The 22,256-nt window shown below is 45.3% G+C and overlaps 1 protein-coding gene across 50 annotated transcripts in view; it reads right to left on the reverse strand.

The window, feature by feature from the left end:
- Positions 1-22,256, reverse strand: part of LOC139373654 (cytoplasmic linker associated protein 2) — an 81,791-nt gene that overhangs the window by 38,402 nt on the left and 21,133 nt on the right. For 38 of the 50 annotated variants that reach the window (XM_071114413.1, XM_071114431.1, XM_071114427.1 and 35 more), the window contains exons 7-13: positions 21,610-21,680; positions 18,337-18,408; positions 3,885-4,022; positions 1,228-1,304; positions 853-1,091; positions 494-629; positions 86-156 (exon numbers count right to left, since the gene is read on the reverse strand). In XM_071114413.1, the coding sequence (XP_070970514.1) occupies positions 86-156; positions 494-629; positions 853-1,091; positions 1,228-1,304; positions 3,885-4,022; positions 18,337-18,408; positions 21,610-21,680 (804 nt within the window). Of the gene's footprint in view, positions 1-85; positions 157-493; positions 630-852; positions 1,092-1,227; positions 1,305-3,884; positions 4,023-6,391; positions 6,691-18,336; positions 18,409-21,609; positions 21,681-22,256 lie in introns of those variants that run through there. The other 12 variants (XM_071114418.1, XM_071114437.1, XM_071114432.1 and 9 more) reach the window with 2 other exon arrangements.

A 22,256-nucleotide genomic window follows, 5' to 3' on the forward strand; every position in this document is an offset into this window, starting at 1 on the left:
TCATCATTACTACAATCCTCTTCATGTTCATCTTCATCATTACAATCATCAATGATTATTTTTGTAACCATATGCATCATGCCACCTTCTGACGGCCACAGACTTGCAGGTGCAGTTACTGGTGATCAGGGGAATGAGTCTGGGAACATGTGTGTGCTGCAGAGAGACAGAAATACAAACTCAGTCATTTTATTACATGTGTTACATGTGTGTGTGTTACATGTGTGTGTGTGTGTGTGTTACATGTGTGTGTGTGTGTGTGTGTGTGTGTGCATGCTAGCTGTGTGTCTGTGTTACGTCAACGTGTGTGTGTGTGTGTGTGTGTGTGTGCGCGCGTTAGCTGTGTGTCTGTGTTACGTCAACGTGTGTGTGTGTGTGTGTGCGCGCGTTAGCTGTGTGTCTGTGTTACGTCAACGTGTGTGTGTGTCTGTGTCTGTGTGTCTGTTAGCTGTGTGTCGTCAACGTGTGTGCATTAGCTGTGTGTCTAACTCACCCGTATGATGAAGCGTATAGCAGACACCCCTGAAGTGGCCATAACCTTGGCACAGTTAGGGATGAGGTTGAACAGGACAGGAAGAATGCCCTCAGCACCATGGTCAAACTTATTACCCAACACTGTCGACAGGTGGCTGGAGAGGGAGGGAGGGAGAGAGGGAGGGAGGGAGAGAGGGAGGGAGGGAGAGAGGGAGAGAGGGAGAGAGGGAGAGAGGGAGAGAGGGAGAGAGGGAGAGAGGGAGAGAGGGGAAAAATACAGGAAGTGAGAAAGTGCTACTTCCATTTTCAAATCCAATTTTAGAGAAGAAACGTAAAAAGGAGATGTGGAAAAAGTGTATGTGTGTGTGTAGTACTCACGCCACAGTGATGCAGGCCTCTCGTACCACCTGTGATCGGAGGTCTTTAGCTGACAATTTGAACGCTCCGTCCAACAGCCTCAGGTGTTGGAAGAAACACTCGTACTCCGTTGCCCCGGCAACAATCAGCGAGCGGATCTTCTTCATTGCAGCAGCTCTCTGGTCCCAGTCATGTTTGTCATCAGAACAGATCTCTCTGATCTTATTCAGGTTATCCTCCAGGTCACGAGACGAGTAGATCTGACAGAGACATGGAGACAGAGAGAGAAAGGGGGACAGAGAGATAATTAGTTCACACTAGTGTTATCTACATCGCTTGCAGTCCTGCTACTAATGCATACTAGCATACTAGCGTTTGTGTGTGTGTGTGTGTTACCTGTACTGTGGGGACGTCAGTGAAGGCTTTGATGAAGTCTTCCTCATCGATGCCCCCAGCTCCATCCTTAGACGCACCTAGAGACAGAGGACAGAGAGGTCAGAAAGCATGTGTATCCCAGTCTGAGTGACAGTAAGTTGTCCCAGTAAGTTGTCCCCTTATTGATGTCACTTGTTAAATCCACTTCAATCAGTGTAGATGAAGGGGAAGAGACAGGTTAAAGAATGTTTTTTAAGCCTCGAGACAATTGAGACATGGATTGTGTGCCATTCAGAGGGTGAATGGATAAGACAAAATATTTAAGTGCCTTTGAATGGGGCACGGTAGTAGGTGCCAGGCGCACCGGTTTGTGTCAAGAACTGCAGCACTGCTGGGTTTTTCACGCTCAACAGTTTCCTGTGTGTATCAAGAATGGTCCACCACCCAAAGGACATCCAAATCCCTGCGGCTAGTTTCCATTTCCAACTGCCGTAGATGGGCAGTTCTGCTACAACACAATCCATTTTCACAGGCTCGCTGCAACAGGCTAGCTGCAACAGGCTAGCTGCAACAGGCTAGCTGCAACAGGCTAGCTGCAACAGGCTAGCTGCAGCATGAGATGGCTGTGCTGTGAGCCCAAGCCAGGGTTTGCTAACTCTGAGAACTATGGTACTGGAGGCTTTTGCTCCCTGCTCGAACATCTAGCTGTTAGCCTTCCCAGCTATGGTGTGTAAACGGATGCTGGGTGTGTTATCCGTGTATAGAGCTGAGGAGGATGATCCTATAGCAGCAGATTGTATGTTGCATAGATACACATGTTCCATAGTGTCTCAGAGATAGACGGGACTAGGGCCTCTAATACCACAGCTCTGTTCTTTCAGCTCGCCTCATTTATTTTCCCTCTCTCAGTTTCTTTTTCTGTTCTCTCAGATTCTTTTCTCTCGGTTTCTTTCTTCTATCTCAGAGTCTTGTCTCTCTGTGTTCTCTAGTCTCTTCTGTTCTATCCTCTCTGTGTGTCTGTGTGAGCAGAGTGCGTGGGTGGAATGTAATATAAATGCTAATTTAGCCACACAGGGAGCTAGCCTAGCATGCTAATATGCTAGCAGCACCAGAAGTTACACTTGCATGTTCCACACATTTCAGAACCCTCGCTCACACACACACGTCGCTCATATCTCCAGATGTCTGATCCATCTGCCTGAATGAACATAGACAGGGTTGCTGATACAGAAAGAGAGCGAGAGGACCAGGACAGAATTGCTGTAGCATCACCCTGCTAGATCGACCCTGGCCTAGATCGACCCTGGCCTAGATCGACCGCCTGGATGTGAGAGCACTGCTACCTTCCTCCCTTACAGAGAGAGGAAGAGAGAGGGGAAAGGAGATCAATAGAGGGAAATAGGCAGAAAAGACAAGTTACCCGTCTGTCAAACTTAGAATGCAGACTAAGATGAGTGAAAACAGAAAATAGAGAGATGGAGTGATCTACAGGGCATATTATCGTCACTATCATAGATGTAATCAAAGGTATAACTAATCAAGCCTGAGATATCAAGCCCAGATAGATCCACAGAGATTTTACTGATGACATACAGAACTTCCTGTGAAGCAGCAAGAATATAAAGACATAACTTATGGAGTCCAGATAAAAACAGCAGAGATGAGTGTGGATCGAGGATAAGCTCCTGTGAAGAAGCCAGAAAATCTCCCCTTCGTCAGTCTGTTGGGTTTACTGGTCCAGCCGACCTGCTTAGAAAGCTAGTTCATCTCTCCCCATCTGCATCCTTGTTTATCTGGCCATTATAAACTGGGTGGTTTGAGCCCTGAATGCTGATTGGCTGACAGCCGTGGTATATCAGACCGTATACCACGGGTATGACAAAACATTCATTTTTACTGCTCTAATTAGGTTGGTAACCAGGTTATAATAGCAATAAGGCACCTCAGGGGTTTGTGGAATAGAGCCAATTTACCACGGCTAAGGGCTGTTCTTAAGCATGATACAACACTGAGTGCCTGGATACAGCCATTAGCATATATATCACGGCTAAGGGCTGTATCCAGGCACTCAGTGTTGTATCATGCTTAAGAACAGCCCTTAGCCGTGGTATATTGGCCTCATACAACACCCCCTCGTGCCTTATTGCTTAAATTAGCCAGCCCAACTCAATGGCCTTGTGCTTAGTGTCCGCCCTGAAATAGGAAGGTTAGGAGTTCGATGCCTGGCCGATTCATACCAAAGACTGTAAAAATGAGACCCGATGAGTCTCTGCTTGGCACTCAGCATTAAGGAGATAGATTGGGGGTAAGATCTTGTGATAGACTCGGGTCCTGTCCAGGGGTTGTACTTGTATACAAACTGCCTCACGCTATGGAAACAGGACATAGACTCCTGCTCCTATATGAGCCGAGGCTCCTTACCCAGCCCAGGAGCAGGGGATATAATGTGATTAATAACGTTTGGATTTTATACCAGACGTCTCAGCAGTCCCCTTCTGGCCATCAAGCCAATGAGACCAATGATATGAAATCAATTGAAGGAACTTTATTTGCAAATGTCTCTTTTTTTTATTCAAGTGTGATTACTCCTGGGTTACATAATGCAAAATGAAATATCAATAGATGCTTCTAAGAGGTGAGCAGGCCAGATTGGTGTTGACTAGGAGCTGCACTCTTACCTCCGATCTTGGGTCCTGTAGCGCTGGGTCTGCGTGCGGTAGAGGACTCTGCCGGCTTCTTGGGGATTTTGGGGACTTTGAAGGCAGCCTGAGCACGGCTCCCATCTGTACTGTCCACATCATCCTCAAAACTATGGTCTGAGAGAGAGAATCATTCATAATACTGTCGTAACATTGTGGTCATACATCATAATACTGTCGTAACATTGTGGTCATACATCATAATACTGTCGTAACATTGTGGTCATACATCATAATACTGTCGTAACATTGTGGTTATACATCATAATACTGTCGTAACATTGTGGTCATACATCATAATACTGTCGTAACATTGTGGTCATACATCATAATACTGTCGTAACATTGTGGTCATACATCATAATACTGTCGTAACATTGTGGTCATACATCATAATACTGTCGTAACATTGTGGTCATACATCATAATTAGAGGTCGACCGATTATGATTTTTCAACGCCGATACCGATTATTGGAGGAACAAAAAAGCCGATACCGATTAAATCGGACAATTTTATATTTATTTATTTGTAATAATGACAATTACAACAATACTGAATGAACACTTATTTTAACTTAATATAATACATCAATAAAATCAATTTAGTCTCAAGTAAATAGTGAAACATGTTCAATTTGGTTTAAATAATGCAAGAACAAAGTGTTGGAGAAGAAAGTAAAAGTGCAAAATGTGCCATGTAAGAAAGCTAACGTTTAAGTTCCTTACTCAGAACATGGTTAGAGCGTTGGACTAGTAACCGAAAGGTTGCAAGTTCAAACCCCTGAGCTGACAAGGTACCAATCTGTCGATATGCCCCTGAACAGGCAGTTAACCCACTGTTCCTAGGCCGTCATTGAAAATAAGAATTTGTTCTTAACTGACTTGCCTAGTTAAATAAATAAAATATGAAAGCTGGTGGTTCCTTTTAACATGAGTCTTCAATATTCCCAGGTAAGAAGTCTTAGGTTGTAGTTATTATAGGAATTATAGGACTATTTCCCTCTATACCATTTGTATTTCATTAACCTTTGACTATTGGATATTCTTATAGGCACTTTAGTATTGCGAGTGTAACAGTATAGCTTCCGTCCCTCTAGTTAGCGCGCGCTAACTAGCTAGCCATTTCACTTCAGTTACACCAGCCTCATCTCGGGAGTTGATAGGCTTGAAGTCATAAACAGCGCAATGCTTGACGCACAACGAGGAGCTGCTGGCAAAACGCACGAAAGTGCTGTTTGAATTAATGTTTACGCGCCTGCTTCTGCCTACCACCGCTCAGTCAGATTATATGCAACGCAGGACACGCTAGATAATATCTAGTAATATCATCAATCATGTGTAGTTAACTAGTGATTATGATTTGTTTTTTAATTTAAGTTTAATGCTAGCTAGCAACTTACCTTGGCTTACTGCATTCGCGTAACAGGCAGTCTCCTTGTGGAGTGCAACGAGAGAGAGGCAGGTCGTTATTGCGTTGGACTAGTTAACTGTAAGGTTGCAACATTGAATCCCCCGAGCTGACGAGGTGAAAATCTGTCGTTCTGCCCCTGAACAAGGCAGTTAACCCCTAGGCCGTCATTGAAAATAAGAATTTGTTCTTAACTGACTTGCCTAGTTAAATAAAAGGTAATAATTTTTTTTTTTTTTTAATATATATATATAAAATAAAAATTGGCAAATCGACGCCCCAAAATACCGATTTCCGATTGTTATGAAAACTTGTAATTGGCCATTCCGATTAATCGGTCGACCTCTAATCATAATAGTGTAGTAACATTGTTATCATACATATCTTTGATGACATTTTAGGAGAGGAGAGAGGAGTAGTGGAAAGAGGAGAGAGAGGAGGAGTGGAAAGAGGAGGAGAGAAGGAGGAAAGGTCTTGGCTGAAGAAAATAGCAAAGTCAGTGCTGATCAGTGATCAATAGTAATGACAGAAACAGAGGCCACTGGCTGCAGGGAAAGTAGCTAATGCAGGCAATACACGAACACACACTGACCGATTACACAATAATCACTAACAGAAAACGTTTTCTAGCTGATAGACCCTGAGATCATGATGGCATACAACAGATACATTCACACCAAAACACACACCAGCAATCCACAGCATGGGAGAGACACCTCCATGTGCCTCAAAGCATCACCCTGTGTGTTATTAGAGCCCCCTCCAAACACACCTCTAGCCGTGCAGCAGAGATGAAAGCGCTGGCAGAGAAACGCAGACACACTCAGTCGCTTTGACAACCACCGCACAGGGCTGAGAAATGCGCCAAAGCCACCACCCTACACCCCTACACACAGACGCACACAATGTCAAGAAAGACGGACACACACCAACAGACTACATGCATGCGGATCATGCACACACCAACAAACACAACCAACCCTCATTCACACAGAGGTACACCAGCTAAAAGCAGCTCTAATTGATGCTCCTGTAGAAGCAGAAACACACACACGGTGGGCCCAGCCCTGCACTCACAGTCACAGATGCGTTTGCAGATGAGGCGCCTCATGCCTCCAGGAGGGCGTGGTTTTATGGCGCCCCCCTCTTCTCAGACCAGTACCCCAACACACACACCCCTCAAAATAGGTCTAGATACACAAACCTTAACTGCCATCCGAAAAACCCTCCACCCACACAACTGCCGGCATTTTCTCTCTCCTCCCTCTCTCTCCATCTCTCATTCGCTCGATAGCTCTTCTCCCCTCCTTCCCTCCGTGGCCAGGCAGCCAATCAGTGCAGAGATGACATCATGGTGTAGCAGCCAGTGAGGAGGAAGGAGAGTGTGTGTGACGCCCCCAGAATATTAATTGGGTTTCTCTAGCCTCCCTCACAGCAGCTAAACTCATTACCATCGACATACACACCCAAACACACACCGCAGCATTGACAGCTTAACACACACACACTTTACAGTGTCTAATCATATTTCACATATCCATCACACACACACACAGATAGAGAGAGAACAAAGGCTGAGTGGGCCATAGTGGCTGTGGAGGTGTAGAGATGGACAGATCAGGGCTGAGAGGAAGGCAGAGGGGAGGAGTGGGGAGGATCACATCCCTCCAGCTGAAACCTGCTTTTTGAGTGTGTGTAGAGAGGCTCCACCCACCCACACACACAACCTCAATCACAGTTCCATCTCAGGTCGGAGTGTGTTAGGGTGTTGGGATCAGAGGTCAGGGTTCAGTGACCTAACACTTAATGAGAGAAGATGCAGAGACACTGCAACAACCCTTATTACGCTTCTATGACAACTATATTAACCCTTATTACACCGCTATGACAACTATATTAACCCTTATTACACCACTATGACAACTATATTAACCCTTATTACACCGCTATGACAACTATATTAACCCTTATTACACCGCTATGACAACTATATTAACCCTTATTACACCGCTATGACAACTATATTAACCCTTTTCTATAACCCTTTCTTTAAAAAAGTATTTGTTTCCAAAATTGTTTGAGTGATGGACTGTGGATGAAATATCCCAGCCAGGAGTCATTGTAAATGGACACAGCTATAGAATTTAGAGTGCTATCCATTTCAAGTGGTAACAACCAGTCAACTGGTGTTTAATGAGTCTAGATTGGGAGACACATTGAGTTTCTGCTTGATGCATTGCAATAGGAAACAGCATAATGGCATTATACTGGGAAAGATGGGTTCATCTGTGGACATCGTAGGGGGTTGGAGTTAACATCAGAATGAATGGTGGATAGGCGGTCAATGTGGATGAATATCCAATTAGGAATGTATAATTATTTAACTACAGGTACTATAGATGTGAGCAAAATATCTTTTAGAAGAAGTAATGTTGTCCATTTGTTTACTCCAAGTAGTGTAGGGATGGAAATGTTTAAATACAAAATAAAGTTGAATTAGAAATCATGCAAACAATTACATTGATACAACCGATAATATTAAAGTTGATCTACTCCAAATTTGTTTTGTACATTCAAATAAATAAAGCTGCCTGATGATGCTAATCATTTGCTAAAGGCGCTTACAGCGGTGCTTTAACAGTGACACAGCCCCCTTAGGAGGGCGAATCTCTGTCAAGGACGGAGGAGCAAAGACGCGAGAGAGCGAGAGAGCGAGAGCGAAGAGAGATGGGGAAAGGGAGCTTTAGAGTGAAAATGAGGGAGAGCAAGATGGAGAGGACAGAGAAAGATTTGTAGAGAGAAAAGGGAGGAATAGAAAGGAGAGAGAGAGGAGAGAGAAAAGGAAAAGAGGGAGGGATCATTCATGGTGAGCACTGTTCAGGCTGTTGCCATGACAACCCGGAGAGACGTATCCTCTGGGGAGAAGAGCAGTGAGATAAAACCATCAGGAACCAACCCAATAACACAACTGACTGTAGCGGTTTGAGATTATGTAGGCTATTCCATTATCTTTATGAAAATAAGCTTATCCTTGCCTTTATATTTACAATTTATTCCTGATATTTTAGCTTAATTAATGGTGTTTCTGTTCCACCCAAAAAAGGAAAATCGAGCTCCATACCGCATTGCTGTGCACCTCCCAAATGTCGTAACAATGCGTAGGGCTCCGTAAAGCTCTGTATTGACATGATTGGTTGATGGTAGGTGGGGGCAGGAGGTCCTGTATAAACACAAACTCACTTCCTTGACAACAGGTCTGCTCAGCAGCTACATGAAGCGCAGGAAGTGTGAATGCCCTGACTTCTGCAGAGGGCGTATCACCGGCCAGTGCAGACTTGACCATGCAGCACATTTAACAAATGTTTTTGTAGACACAAAGAAACAGAAATTGGGGAATTTTCTCATGTAAGTCAGCTATTGTGAGAGTTTCGGCTGGTTATTGTCCAATTTAATGGCTTTAATCAAGGCGTAAACTGTGACCAATTTCAGACCTAACAAACCCGCCGTTGTTGCCTCTGCCTGTTGCAGGTGGCCTTCCAGAGTTCACAGGTGTGCCTGGCTGGATTGTGCCTCCATCACCTCGTCCCTCGCCTCCTTCAACACGTGACTATCCGTTAAAGTGGTCTGGCACTCCCCCAATGTGGCCTTGCTATGTAAAGACTCCCCCAATGTGGCCTTGCTATGTAAAGACTCCCCCAATGTGGCCGTGCTATGTAAAGACTCCCCCAATGTGGCCGTGCTATGTAAAGACTCCCCCAATGTGGCCGTGCTATGTAAAGACTCCCCCAATGTGGCCGTGCTATGTAAAGACTCCCCCAATGTGGCCTTGCTATGTAAAGACTCCCCCAATGTGGCCTTGCTATGTAAAGACTCCCCCAATGTGGCCTTGCTATGTAAAGACTCCTACAATGTGGCCTTGCTATGTAAAGACTCCCCCAATGTGGCCGTGCTATGTAAAGACTCCCCCAATGTGGCCGTGCTATGTAAAGACTCCCCCAATGTGGCCTTGCTATGTAAAGACCCCCAATGTGGCCTTGCTATGTAAAGACTCCCCCATGTGGCCTTGCTATGTAAAGACTCCCCCAATGTGGCCTTGCTATGTAAAGACTCCCCCAATGTGGCCTTGCTATGTAAAGACTCCCCCAATGTGGCCTTGCTATGTAAAGACTCCCCCAATGTGGCCTTGCTATGTAAAGACTCCTCCAATGTGGCCTTGCTATGTAAAGACTCCTCCAATGTGGCCTTGCTATGTAAAGACTCCTCCAATGTGGCCTTGCTATGTAAAGACTCCTCCAATGTGGCCTTGCTATGTAAAGACTCCCCCAATGTGGCCTTGCTATGTAAAGACTCCTCCAATGTGGCCTTGCTATGTAAAGACTCCTCCAATGTGGCCTTGCTATGTAAAGACTCCCCCAATGTGGCCTTGCTATGTAAAGACTCCCCCAATGTGGCCTTGCTATGTAAAGACTCCCCCAATGTGGCCTTGCTATGTAAAGACGACATCTATTGCTGGTCTTTACTGTTTGCTGCACATTTTTACTTTGTATTCCATTTCCAGTGAGACCATTCAACCAATAGAGTCACTGATGGAAGAAGATGAGCGATCGGCAAAGGCCATCAGGAATCTGCTGTCATCACGGCACGACATCAACATCACTCTACTCACAGTCAGAAGACAGTTGAAGAAACTTGAGTGGATGTATTCTATTTTATTCTGTTATAATTTCTCTGTGCTTAGTAGCCGAGGCTAAATGGTTACGCCATTGTTCATTTAGCAGACATTGGTCTCGTATATTCTGTCAACACAAAGTGTATATTTTACAGTAAGAATATCATAGAACATAACAGAACATATCCGTTTCTCTTACAATAAAAAATATTACAGTGTAACAAAAGTTAAAGGTGCTGAATGGTCAATCCGACGTCTGCCTTAGCTGTGCAGCATTTACAGTGAAATCTCTGCAGAAGTCAGGGCATTCATACCTCTTGCACGCCACAGAGCAGTGCAGAGTTGTTGTGAAGGAAGTGAGTTTGTGTTTATACAGGACCTTCCACCCTCACCTACCATCAACCATTCAGAGCCCTCCGCTTTGTTAACAAATGTGGGATGCGCACGATGTTGCAGTACGGAGCTCAATTTGGCGTCTGCATGCCTCTGGAGGCTCCGCAATTGCATCACACCCTCCATACGGAGCCTCCGGACCCTTTTTTTCGGATCAACCATAAATGGGTTATGTTATGGATGTAATAGGCTCCAGTCCAGTTACAGCTTCTTCTGACAAAGGAGAAAGAAAAAAATATGGTATTTTTTCAGGTGTGGTTGTGCATGCGGGACAGAGGAAGAACAATTCTTACACTATGTTCTTAATTCAATCACCCTCTTCTTCATCCTCATAATTCACGATTGAATTTGAATGATCAGCAAAATTATCCGTTTCTATCTGGTTTCTATCATCCATTCATTGATGTCACTCATTCAGTGAGGAGAGAGACATATTGGTGTAAAGTGTTGGTACCCAGACGCTAAATCCAAAAGCCTAATCAGAGGTACAACTCCCCCTTGCGGTGGTCTGGTGCAATGACCCAGTGACGCAATGAAAGGTACTATACCACAATTTACTTCAATGTGCTGTGGTATAACCTTGTAATTGAGGAACCACTGCACACGTGGGTCTGTCTATCTATTAGAGCTTTCTCTATCCTATCTGGGTAGATTGAGTCCTGCTACAGTAGCTATGGTGGAATTTCCCTCATGCTTACACCAATCCAATGCTTTTAAAGTGAGGGGATGGGCAGACTTCAGGGAATCAGCACTGGGCAGAGAGGAATGGGAATAGTGGTTTGGTGTCAATATGTAAACCTTAAAGACAAAGTTAAAGTTTAAAAAAACAAACATTTAAACCTCCCGCTTTGGGCAGGATGTGTCAATGTGTAGTTCATACTTGCATAATCTATGAGCAGAATTACTATCTTACCTCAATTAGCCATGAAATCCCTAGTTTGAAGCAACTGTTTTTCTTGAAGCTGTGCCACACCATTTTCCCTACATTTCCCCCCCACGTGGGCCAGCCCCCTAGCAATTTGAGTTCTAGCCAATGAGTTTCCTCTCCTTGCATTTGAGTGACAGCTAGAAGGGCCTGCTCAGCTTTATCCAATGAAGTTGCTGGGCGGGCCCAATGGCTCAGTGGACACAACAGAGAAAGAGAGAGAGAGCAATGACGTGGCACTACATGGCCAAAAGTATGTTGACAGCTTCAAATTAGTGGATTCGGCTTTTTCTGCCACACTCATTGCTGACAGGTGTATAAAAATCAAGCACACCGCCATGCAATCTCCATAGACAAACATTGGCAGTAGAATGGCCTTACTGAAGAGCTCATTGACTTTCAACATGACACCGTCATAGGATGCCACTTTTTGAACATGTTAGTTTGTTACATTTCTGCCCTGCTAGAGCTTCCCCAGTCAACTGTAAGTGCCGTTATTGTGAAGTGGAAACTTCTTGGAGCAACAACAGCTCAGCCATGAAGTGGTAGGCCACACAAGCTCACAGAAGGGGACCCCCGAATGCTGAAGCGTGTTCCAAACTGCCTCTAGAAGCAACGTCAGCACAAGAACTGTTCGTTGGGAGCTTCATTGAACTATGGGGCAGTGGAAACATGTTCTCTGGAGTGATGAATCACTCTTTAACATCGGTCAGTCTGACAGATACATCTGGATTTGGTGGATGTCAGGAGAATGCTACCTGCCCCAATGCTCTAGTGTCAACTGTAAAGTTTGGTGGAGGAGGAATAATGGTCTGGGGCTGTTTTTCATGATTCGGGCTGGACCCCTTAGTTCCAGTGAAGGGAAATCTAAACACTACAGCATACAATGACATTCTAGATGATTCTGTGCTTCCAACTTTGAGGCAACAGTTTGGGGAAGGCCCTCACCTGTTTCAGCATGACAATGCCCCTGTGCACAAAGTGAGGGCCATACAGAAATGGTTTGTCGAGATCGGTGTGGAAGAACTTGACTGGCCTGCACAGAGCCCTGACCTCAACCCGACAGAACACCTTTGGGATGAATTGGAACGCCGACTGCGAGCCAGGTCTAATCGCCCAACATCAGTGCCTGACCTCACAATTGCTCTAGTGGCTGAATGGAAACAAGTCCCCGCAGCAATGTTCCAACATCTAGTGGAAAGCCTTCCTGGAAGAGTGGAGTCTGTTATAGCAGAAAAGGGGGGACCAACTCCATATTAATGCCCATGATTTTGGAATGAGATGTTCAACAAACAGGTGTCCACATAATTTTGGCCGTGTAGTGTATCTGAACATAGGTGATGTAGTATGCAACTTTAGGGGACCACTTTTGGCTCGGGAGTGCTACTTTTAGAACTACTGGCGAAAAAGTATAAAAAAATACCGGAGAATCTCTTTAATGTGAGAATCAGAATTAAAATCACAGCTCTGTCACATCAACAAAACCCACCATAGAACGCAACAAGGTGGGCGCACACACACACTCCACTGAGGAGTGTTGCCATGGATACGGCTGTAAGGTATGCCCTCCATTTTTAAGTCAAATAGACAGAAGGGAGGAAAGGCAGAGGCCAAGCGACAGAAAAGTAGAGAATGAAATGACAAGAAGGATGATAGAGAGCAGGGGTAGGCCAACTACAACACACAGGCTGCATCCGGCACGCAAAATAAATTACCTTTTGGAGTTTACATTGTTTGTTTTTTAAATAAAAGAAAATACACTCCAGGCCACACTTGAACATCTACAACTTGATAAAATGTATAAATTATAATTGAACTATATATTTTCAAATAACTGACATGTTTCTGGGCAGCAAATTAATTTTGACCCCTGATAGACACGGAGTGTATAAATATTAGGAACACCTTCCTAATATTGAGTTGCACCTTTTACCCTCAGAGCAGCCTGAATTCGTCAGGGCATGAACTCTACAAGGTGTCGATAGTGTTCCACAGGGAGGCTGGCCCATGTTGACTCCAAAAATTCCCCATAGTTGGCTGGATGTGGTGGACCATTCTTGATACACACGGGGAAACTTAAGTGTGAAAACCCCAGCAGCGTTGCAGTCTACATTTACATTTCAGTCATTGGAGCAGCAGGTAGCCTAGCAGTCAGAGCATTGGGCCAGTAACCGAAAGGTTGGTGGATCAAATCCCTGAGCTGCCAAGGTCAAAATCTGTCATTTTGCCCCTGAACAAGGCAGTTAACCCACTGTTCCTAGGCCGTCACTGTAAATAAGAATTTGCACTGACTTGCCTAGTTAAATAAAGGTTCAAAAAATATTTAAAAAAAAAATAATTATACAAATTTTGCAGACACTCTTATCCAGAGCGACCTACTGTAGTGAGTGGATACATTTTTCATACTGGTCCTCCGTGGGAATCGAACCCACAACCCTGGCATTGCAAGCGCGATGCTCTACCAACTGAGGCAACTGACATTCAAGCCCTGTTCAAATTGTTTGTCTTGCCCATTCACCCTCTGAATGGTAGACATACACAATCCATGTCTCAATTGTCTCAAGGCTTAAAAATCCTTATTTAACCTGTCTCCCTTTCATCTACACTGATTGAAGTGGATTTAACAGGTTGCATCAATACGGGATCATAGCTTTCACCTGGATTCACCTGGTCAGTCTATGTTTACATCTGTATTTTTTTTGTAGCCATCTACATAGCACCACAGACTGATGCTGGCACTAAGACCACACTGAATGAGCTGTATTCCGCCATAAGTAGACAGGAAAACACTCATCCAGAGGCAGCGCTCCTTTGGCCAGGGACTTTAAACCACCTTTACTCCACACACAGACGTGTACAAAGCTCTCCCTCACCCTCCATTTGGCAAATCTGACAGAAACTATCCTCCGGATTCCTGCTTTCAAGCTAAAATTAAGGCAAGAAGCACCGGTGACAAGATCAATAAAAAAGTGGTCAGATGAAGCAGATGCTTAGCTACATGATGCTAAGATGCTTAGCTACATGATGCTAAGATGCTTAGCTACATGATGCTAAGATGCTTAGCTACATGATGCTAAGATGCTTAGCTACATGCCAGCAGAGACTGGAATATGTTCTGGGATTCCTCCAATGGCTTAGAGGAGTCCACCACATCAGTCAATGGCTTCATCAATAAATGCATCGATGACGTCGTCCCCACAGCGACCGTACGCACATACCCCAACCAGAAGCCATGGATTACAGGCAACATCCGCACTGAGCTAAAGGCTAGAGCTGCCGCTTTCAAGGAGCGGGACTCTAACCCTGAAGCTTATAAGAAATCCCGCTATGCCCTCCGACGAAACATCAAACAAGGAAAAGCGTCAGTACAGGACTAAGATCGAATCGTATTACACCGGCTCAGACGCTCGTCGGATGTGGCAGGGCTTGCAAACCATTACACTCTACAAAGGGAAGCACTGCCGAGAGCTGCCCAGTGACACAAGCCTACCAGACGAGCTAAACTAATTCTATGCTCGCTTCGATGCAAATAGCATGATAGCACCAGCTGTTCCAGACGACTGTGTGATCACGCTCTCCGCAGTCGATGTGAGTAAGGCCTTTGAACAGGTCAGCATTCACAAGGCCACAGAGTCAGACGGATTACCAGGACGTGTACTGCGAGCATGCAATGACCAACTGGCAAGTGTCTTCACTGATATTTTCAACCTCTCCCCGTTAGAATATGTAATACCAACGTTTTAAGCAGACCACCATAGTCGTTATTCCCAAGGAAGCGAAGGTAACCTGCCTAAATGACTACCGACCCGTAGCACTCACGTCTGTAACCACAAAGTGCTTTGAAAGGCTGGTCATGGCTCACATCAACATCATTATCCCAGAAACCCTAGACCCACTCCAATGTGCATACCGCACCAACAGATCCACAGATGATGCAATCTCTATTGCACTCCACACTGCCCTTTCCCACCTGGACAAAAGGAACACCTATATGAGAATGCTATTCATTGACTACAGCTCAGCGTTCAACACCATATTGCCCTCAAAGCTCATCACTAAGCTAAGGACCCTGGGACTAAACACCTCCCTCCAACTGGATCCTGGACTTCCTGATGGGCCACCCCCAGGTGGTAAGGGTAGGTAACAACACATCCGCTAAACTGATCTTCAACACAGAGGCCCCTCAGGGGTGTGTGCTCAGTCCCTTCCTCTACTCCCTGTTCACTCATGACTGCACGGCCAGACACTACTCAAACACCATCATTAAGTTTGACGATGACACAACAGTGGTAGGCCTGATCACCGACAATGACGAGACAGCCTATAGGGAGGTGGTCAGAGACCTGGCCGTGTGGTGCCAGAACAACAACCTCTCCTTCAACGTGATCAAGACAAAGTAGATTATTGTGGACTACAGGAAAAGGAGGACCGAGCACGCCCCCATTCTCATCGACGGGGCTGTAGTGGAGTAGGTTGAGAGCTTCAAGTTCCTTGGTGTCCAAATCAACAACAAACTAACATGGTCCAAGCACACCAAGAAAGTCGTGAAGAGGTCACAACAAAACCTATTCCCCCTCAGGAGACATAAAAGATTTGTCATGGGTCCTCAGATGCTCAAAAGGTTCTACAGCTGCACCAGAGAGCATGAGTCTCTGGTTGCATCACCGTCTGGTATGGCAACTGCTCGGCCTCCGACCGCAAGGCACTACAGAGGGTAGTGCCTACGGCCCAGTACACCACTGGGGCCAAGCTTCCTGCCATCCAGGACCTTTATACCAGGCGGTGTCAGAGGAAGGCCTTAAAAATGGTCAGTGTCTCCAGCCACCCAAGTCATAGACTGTTCTCTCAGCTACCGCATGGTAAGCGGTACCGGAGGGCCAAGTCTAGGTCCAATAGGCTTCTAAACAGCTTCTACCCCCAAGCCATAAGACTCCTGAACATTTAACCAAATGGCGACCCAGACTATTTGCATTGCCCACCCCACCCCCTCTTTTACGCCACTGCTACTCTCTGTTTTTTATCTATGCATAGTCACTTTAATAACTCTACCTACATGTACATATTACCTCAACTAACCGGTACCCCTGTATATAGTCTCGCTATTGTTATTTTACTACTGCTCTTTAATTAGTTGTTCCTTTTATTTCTTATTCATATTTTTTAACTGTAGTGTTGGTTAGGGGCTTGTAAGTAAGCATTTCACTCTAAGGTCTACACCTTGGTACTGGTCAGTTCCTGGATGGGAGACCAGATGCTGCTGGAAGTGGTGTAGGAGGGCCAGTAGGAGGCACTCTTTCCTCTGGTCTTTTATTGGGGACACTGTCCTGTGAATGGTGCCGTCTTTCGGATGGGACGTTAAACGGGTGTCCTGACACTGAGGTCATTAAAGATCCCATGGCACTTATCGTAAGAGTAGGGGTGTTAACCCCTGTGTCCTGGCTAAATTCCCAATCTGGCCCTCAAACCATCACGGTCACCTAATAATCCCCAGTTTACAATTGGCTCATTCATCCCCCTCCTCTCCCCTGTAACTATTCCCCAGGTCGTTGCTGCAAATGAGAACGTGTTCTCAGTCAACTTACCTGGTAAAATAACAGATAAATAAACAAATAAAAAAGGTTGTATTCAGCACATTTGACTAATAACATTTGATCTGTCATGGAAAGAGCAGGTGTTCCCAATGTTTCATACACTCAGTGTAGAATGTGAGTGTGGTGATATGCTCAGTTATAATCCACATATCTACTTGCTGCTACAGGCAGAACTAAAACCATTTTAAGAGAAAGTATACACGCACTCCCTAGTCCCCAATCAAAAAAAAAACCACACACTCTCCAATCCCTAATACAGGTGAAAATGATCCCAGTCATTCCCATGCAGGGAAGAGGGGAAACACAATCCACATTCTGAGAACGTCACACACAAAAAATACATGCATAACAAAACCACTCAGCAAGCAACACAAATTTGGTGGAGCATTGTAAAATAACTACATGCGAGTACACACACAAAATATATTTCCATTCAAATTCCTATTTTCACTAACCTAACCCCTAACCCTAATTGTAACTCTAAAGCTTAAAATAGCCTTTGTCCTCATGGGGAAGTGAGAAATGTAGTCATGAGGGAGAATATTGTTTTACTATCCTTGTATACCGAAAATCCTTGTGTGCGTGTGTGCGTGTGGGGGGGAGGGGGGGGGGGGATTTTAGGTACCCACTAGAATAGAAGAACAAGACCACACACACACAACCATCTCACAGACACACAAAACACAGGCATTTTGTCAATGCTCTGCAAAAATGTGTTTGTGTCCACAGGGGGGCAGCACTAGCCTTTATCTGTGAAACAACAAAAACAAAGGAAGAAGACTGTTGGAAGGAAGACTGACAGTTGCGATATCACTCACACTAAACTAGAGACAGAGCTCTGACTGCACACGGCAGTGTGTTCATATGTGCCCTATTTCCCTCATGTACTAATTGTATTAGTACACACTTGTGAAATGGAAATGTTTTTTTGCCTATCCCAACTCTCCCTGAGACACCCTCGGAGAGTGGGGTCAAGGCCAGGGTCCGCCATCAACTTATACCCAGGAGCAATTAGGGTTGAGTGCCTTGATCAAGGACACAGTTAGATTTTTCACTGTCAGCTCGGGGATTCGAACTAGCAAACTTTCGTTTGAAAACTAGAATGTTAGCTAGCTAGGAACACAACACACTCAGGAACAGGATTAGTACATCGAGGCCCTTCTGTACCAACATCACGTGTGTGTGTATGGTAATCTGTTCTAAGCTGCAGAAGCACACGTTATAAACATATTTTCACGCCCGGGCAGGAGTCAGGCCCGTGTGACACAGACACAGATCCAATCCACACAAGCCGACTGACTAAACATGCCAACACAGTTCCACATATGAACAGCCAATACATAGTATGCGACGAGGATATCAATAAATACCCAACGTGGAGCCGGACATGCCTTGATAGCAATACTGCCCTAAAATGCCATAACAGTATGTTTAAATACAGTACTATGACGAAGGATGATTCTCCTTGGTTGTCTTCTTTTCGGAGATGGACGCAATACGATAGAAATCTGTGAGACTAGGAGACAAGGAGATGAGGAGATGAGACTAGGATATGAAACAAGGAGATGGAGAGGAAACAAGGATGCAATGAAACAAGGATGCAATGATATGAAACAAGGAGATGAGAGGAAACAAGCTAATTGAACAAGTAGATGAAACAAGGAGACAAGGTGATGAACAAGGAGATGAGGATAGGAAACAAGGAGACGAGCAGCACAGACACTGAACCGTTCCATTTCCAGGTCAAGAATAGGGATAGACCATAATAATAAAATGGCAGCGTAACCGTGGAAACAGGCTACCCTGGAAACGGGGTCACACTATCCTCTGCAGAGACAGAGAGGCATTGAGGCAGAATGAGCTTTTGTGTGTGTGTGTGTGTGTGTGTGTGTGTGTGTGTGTGTGTGTGTGTGTGTGTCTCAACAATGCACCACTAAGCAGCTGATGGAAGCTACTGAGGGTCAGTTTGCAGTGCACTCAATTACTCTGGGCTACTAGGACTACTGTAGTGTGTGTGTTCTTACATTTCAGTGAGGCAAAGAGAGAAGCCAGCGGCAGTGACACACATTACCCTCTCTCACACACACACACACACCTTAAAAATGTGAGTTTCAGTCCCAAAGTCTAACAGTCTTAAATAAAACCTCTCTCTCACCAAAGACACCCAGTGTCCTACCTACACACTCCTGACCTACAAACTACTAGAGTTGGGAGAGAAGAGGGAGTAGGGAGGGAGGGAGAGAGTTGGGAGAGAAGAGGGAGTAGGGAGTAGGGAGGGAGAGAGAGAGTTGGGAGAGAAGAGGGAGAGAGAGAGTTGGGAGAGAAGAGGGAGAGAGAGAGTTGGGAGAGAAGAGGGAGAGAGAGAGTTGGGAGAGAAGAGGGAGAGAGAGAGTTGGGAGAGAAGAGGGAGAGAGAGAGTTGGGAGAGAAGAGGGAGAGAGAGAGTTGGGAGAGAAGAGGGAGAGAGAGAGTTGGGAGAGAAGAGGGAGAGAGAGAGTTGGGAGAGAAGAGGGAGGAGGGAGAGAGAGAGTTGGGAGAGAAGAGGGAGTAGGGAGGGAGAGAGAGAGTTGGTAGAGAAGAGGGAGTAGGGAGGGAGGGAGAGAGTTGGGAGAGAAGAGGGAGTAGGGAGGGAGGGAGAGAGTTGGGAGAGAAGAGGGAGTAGGGAGGGACAAAGAACTCAATCCCACTCACATACACTCAAACTATCCCCAGACATTTTAAGGAACTCAGAGTAACTCCCTAAACGGATTTCACTCCAGAGCCAAAGATTACACACACACACTGTATCCCTCGCCTCCGACAGCCATAATAAGTGTGTAGAGAAATGCTCTCCTCTCTTTTCAGTTTTCCTTCATTTGCTTGCTCTCTCGTTCCCTCTGTCATGATGAATCAGGGAAAAGCAGTGACAGGCACAGCTCTGGCTTGTACAACTGCAGATCTCTCTTTCTCTCTTCCCCTTCCCTCCATCCCTCGCCTCCCTCTTTCCCCTTCCCTCTGTGGCTTCCCCTGTGCCTCCCAGCAACAGCTGTGTTGAGCGTTCAGAATAATAACAGCCCCACAGTCAGTGTGTGTGTGCTCTTCGTCCCTGACAATGCAGTCTGGCTCCTCTTGCTTTACTGTGTTCTAAATATGTGTGCTGTGTTTGGCTGATGGCGTGTGTGTGTGACTGATATCGTATCTTCTGTCCTCCGGTTGGAGCTTTGGGTTTACTGTTTGGGGGGGAAACAGAGTCCACATCAGAATGGAACAGAACGAGAGCTAGGACTGACCTTCCAGTGTTTCTGCAAGTGGACTAGGAGCCCAAAGCTCACTGCCCTCTCTGAAGAGATCCAAACTGAAACCCCTGGGAGTGCAGGGGTTAAACCTAACCACCCCATGCTGCCATTGGACATGGTATCATAGCAACCTTGCCCCCCCTTGTCTTAACCCCCTCTGTGATCCCCTCAGGATAAAAGTACCTCAACAGACTGCGTATAGAGATACTGACTAAGGAACAGACAAATTACAGTACAACAAATACAATACAAACTGTAGACAACTGAAAACTACAACTTTACATACAAACTCCACAAAAAAACTGTACAATACAACTAGGCAAATTGTAGACAACTGCAAATCTTTATAAACAAAAACGCAACAACTCTACAACCAAATTCCAATGTCAAAACCAAATTAACCACACTACAACCACCACCATACAACCACACTACCACTACTATACAACCACACTACCACCACTATACAACCACACTACCACCACTATACAACCACACTACCACCACAATACCACCACACTACCACCACAATACCACCACTATACAACCACCACTATACAACCACCACTATACAACCACCCCACCACCACTATACAACCACCCCACCACCACTATACAACCACCCCACCACCACTATACAACCACCCCACCACCACTATACAACCACCCCACCACCACTATACAACCACACTAACACTACTATACAACCACCACGATACAACCACCCTACCACCACTATACAACCACACTACCACCACTATACAACCACACTACCACCACTATACAACCACCCTACCACCACTATACAACCACCACCACTATACAACCACACTACAATTAGAAACTGGATGGTTTGAGCCCTGAATGCTGATTGGTTGAAAGCCTTGGTATATCTGACCGTACACCATGGGTATGGCAAAGCAAATATTTGTACTGTTGTAATTATGTTGGTATCCAGTTTATAATAGCAATAAGGCACCTCTGGGGATTGTGATATATGGCCAATATACCACGGCTAAGGGTTGTATCCAAGCACTCCGTGTTGTATCGTACATAAGAACAGCCCTTAGCTGTGGTATATTGGCCATATATCACACCCCCTCGTGCTTTATTACTTAAATATATAACCAAACTATAAATGTACAACAAAAGCACAACTTTACGACCAAACTACAACCTTAAACCTAACTACAACAACATTCCAACTGCCTGGTAACAGCAGCAGTTATTGTGTTGCTAGGCAGGGATTTGGTCCAACCAGACACCAGATATCTGAAGTCTGGAGACGAAACTCCTGAGAGATTAGACAAGTAATCCTATTGGACCTTCAGACAGCCACAAGATCAGCCAGACCATAGCACTAGCCCCACATGGGGGGCAAAGAGGGACAAACAGCACAAAGACAAAAAAGCAACAATGAAAATGAGGGAGGGAGAGACTCACCGTGACTGGGGCTGAGCGCCATGTTCCCAGAATTCAACGCCTCATCAAAACGCCCGTATATTGTCTGTAACCTGGAGACAAGAGTTGGGAAAGGTTGTCAGAATACACACACACACACACACCAACATATGAGTAATCTGGATAGCGTGACATGAGAGAGAAAACAGCAACACGTGTTGTCTGAAAGTGGGTGTGTCTCACATGCTACTAACATGACTCTCCCAAGCAAAAGTGAAGCATCTGAACCTACAGCACCTCTGACCCGAACTCACAAACACACCGAAATGGCTATTATTACTGTGGGGAAACACAGCTCTACTCCTATTGAGCACATTAATAGTGACAGCATGCTGATCATCCAGACATCTTCTCATTGCCATTAATGAGTGTTGGAGTAGGAACAGGAGACTGTTCTGAGCTTCAGGCTGAGCGTCACTATCTCAATAACACCACAGGAATCCTAACGAAGTCCACGACGTCACAGACAGACCGTCTGTAACATCTGCTACACACACACATCTGTTTGTAACAAAACACACACATTATTACTTACACACACCTCAAAGGATAAGGTTGAGATTAATAACGATAGGACCAGAGCAAAAGTGTATGTGTGTGTGTGTGCATACTGCTAGCAGTCAAACCCC

This window comes from Oncorhynchus clarkii, chromosome 18, assembly GCF_045791955.1.
Source record: "Oncorhynchus clarkii lewisi isolate Uvic-CL-2024 chromosome 18, UVic_Ocla_1.0, whole genome shotgun sequence".
Taxonomy (NCBI): Eukaryota; Metazoa; Chordata; class Actinopteri; order Salmoniformes; family Salmonidae; genus Oncorhynchus; species Oncorhynchus clarkii.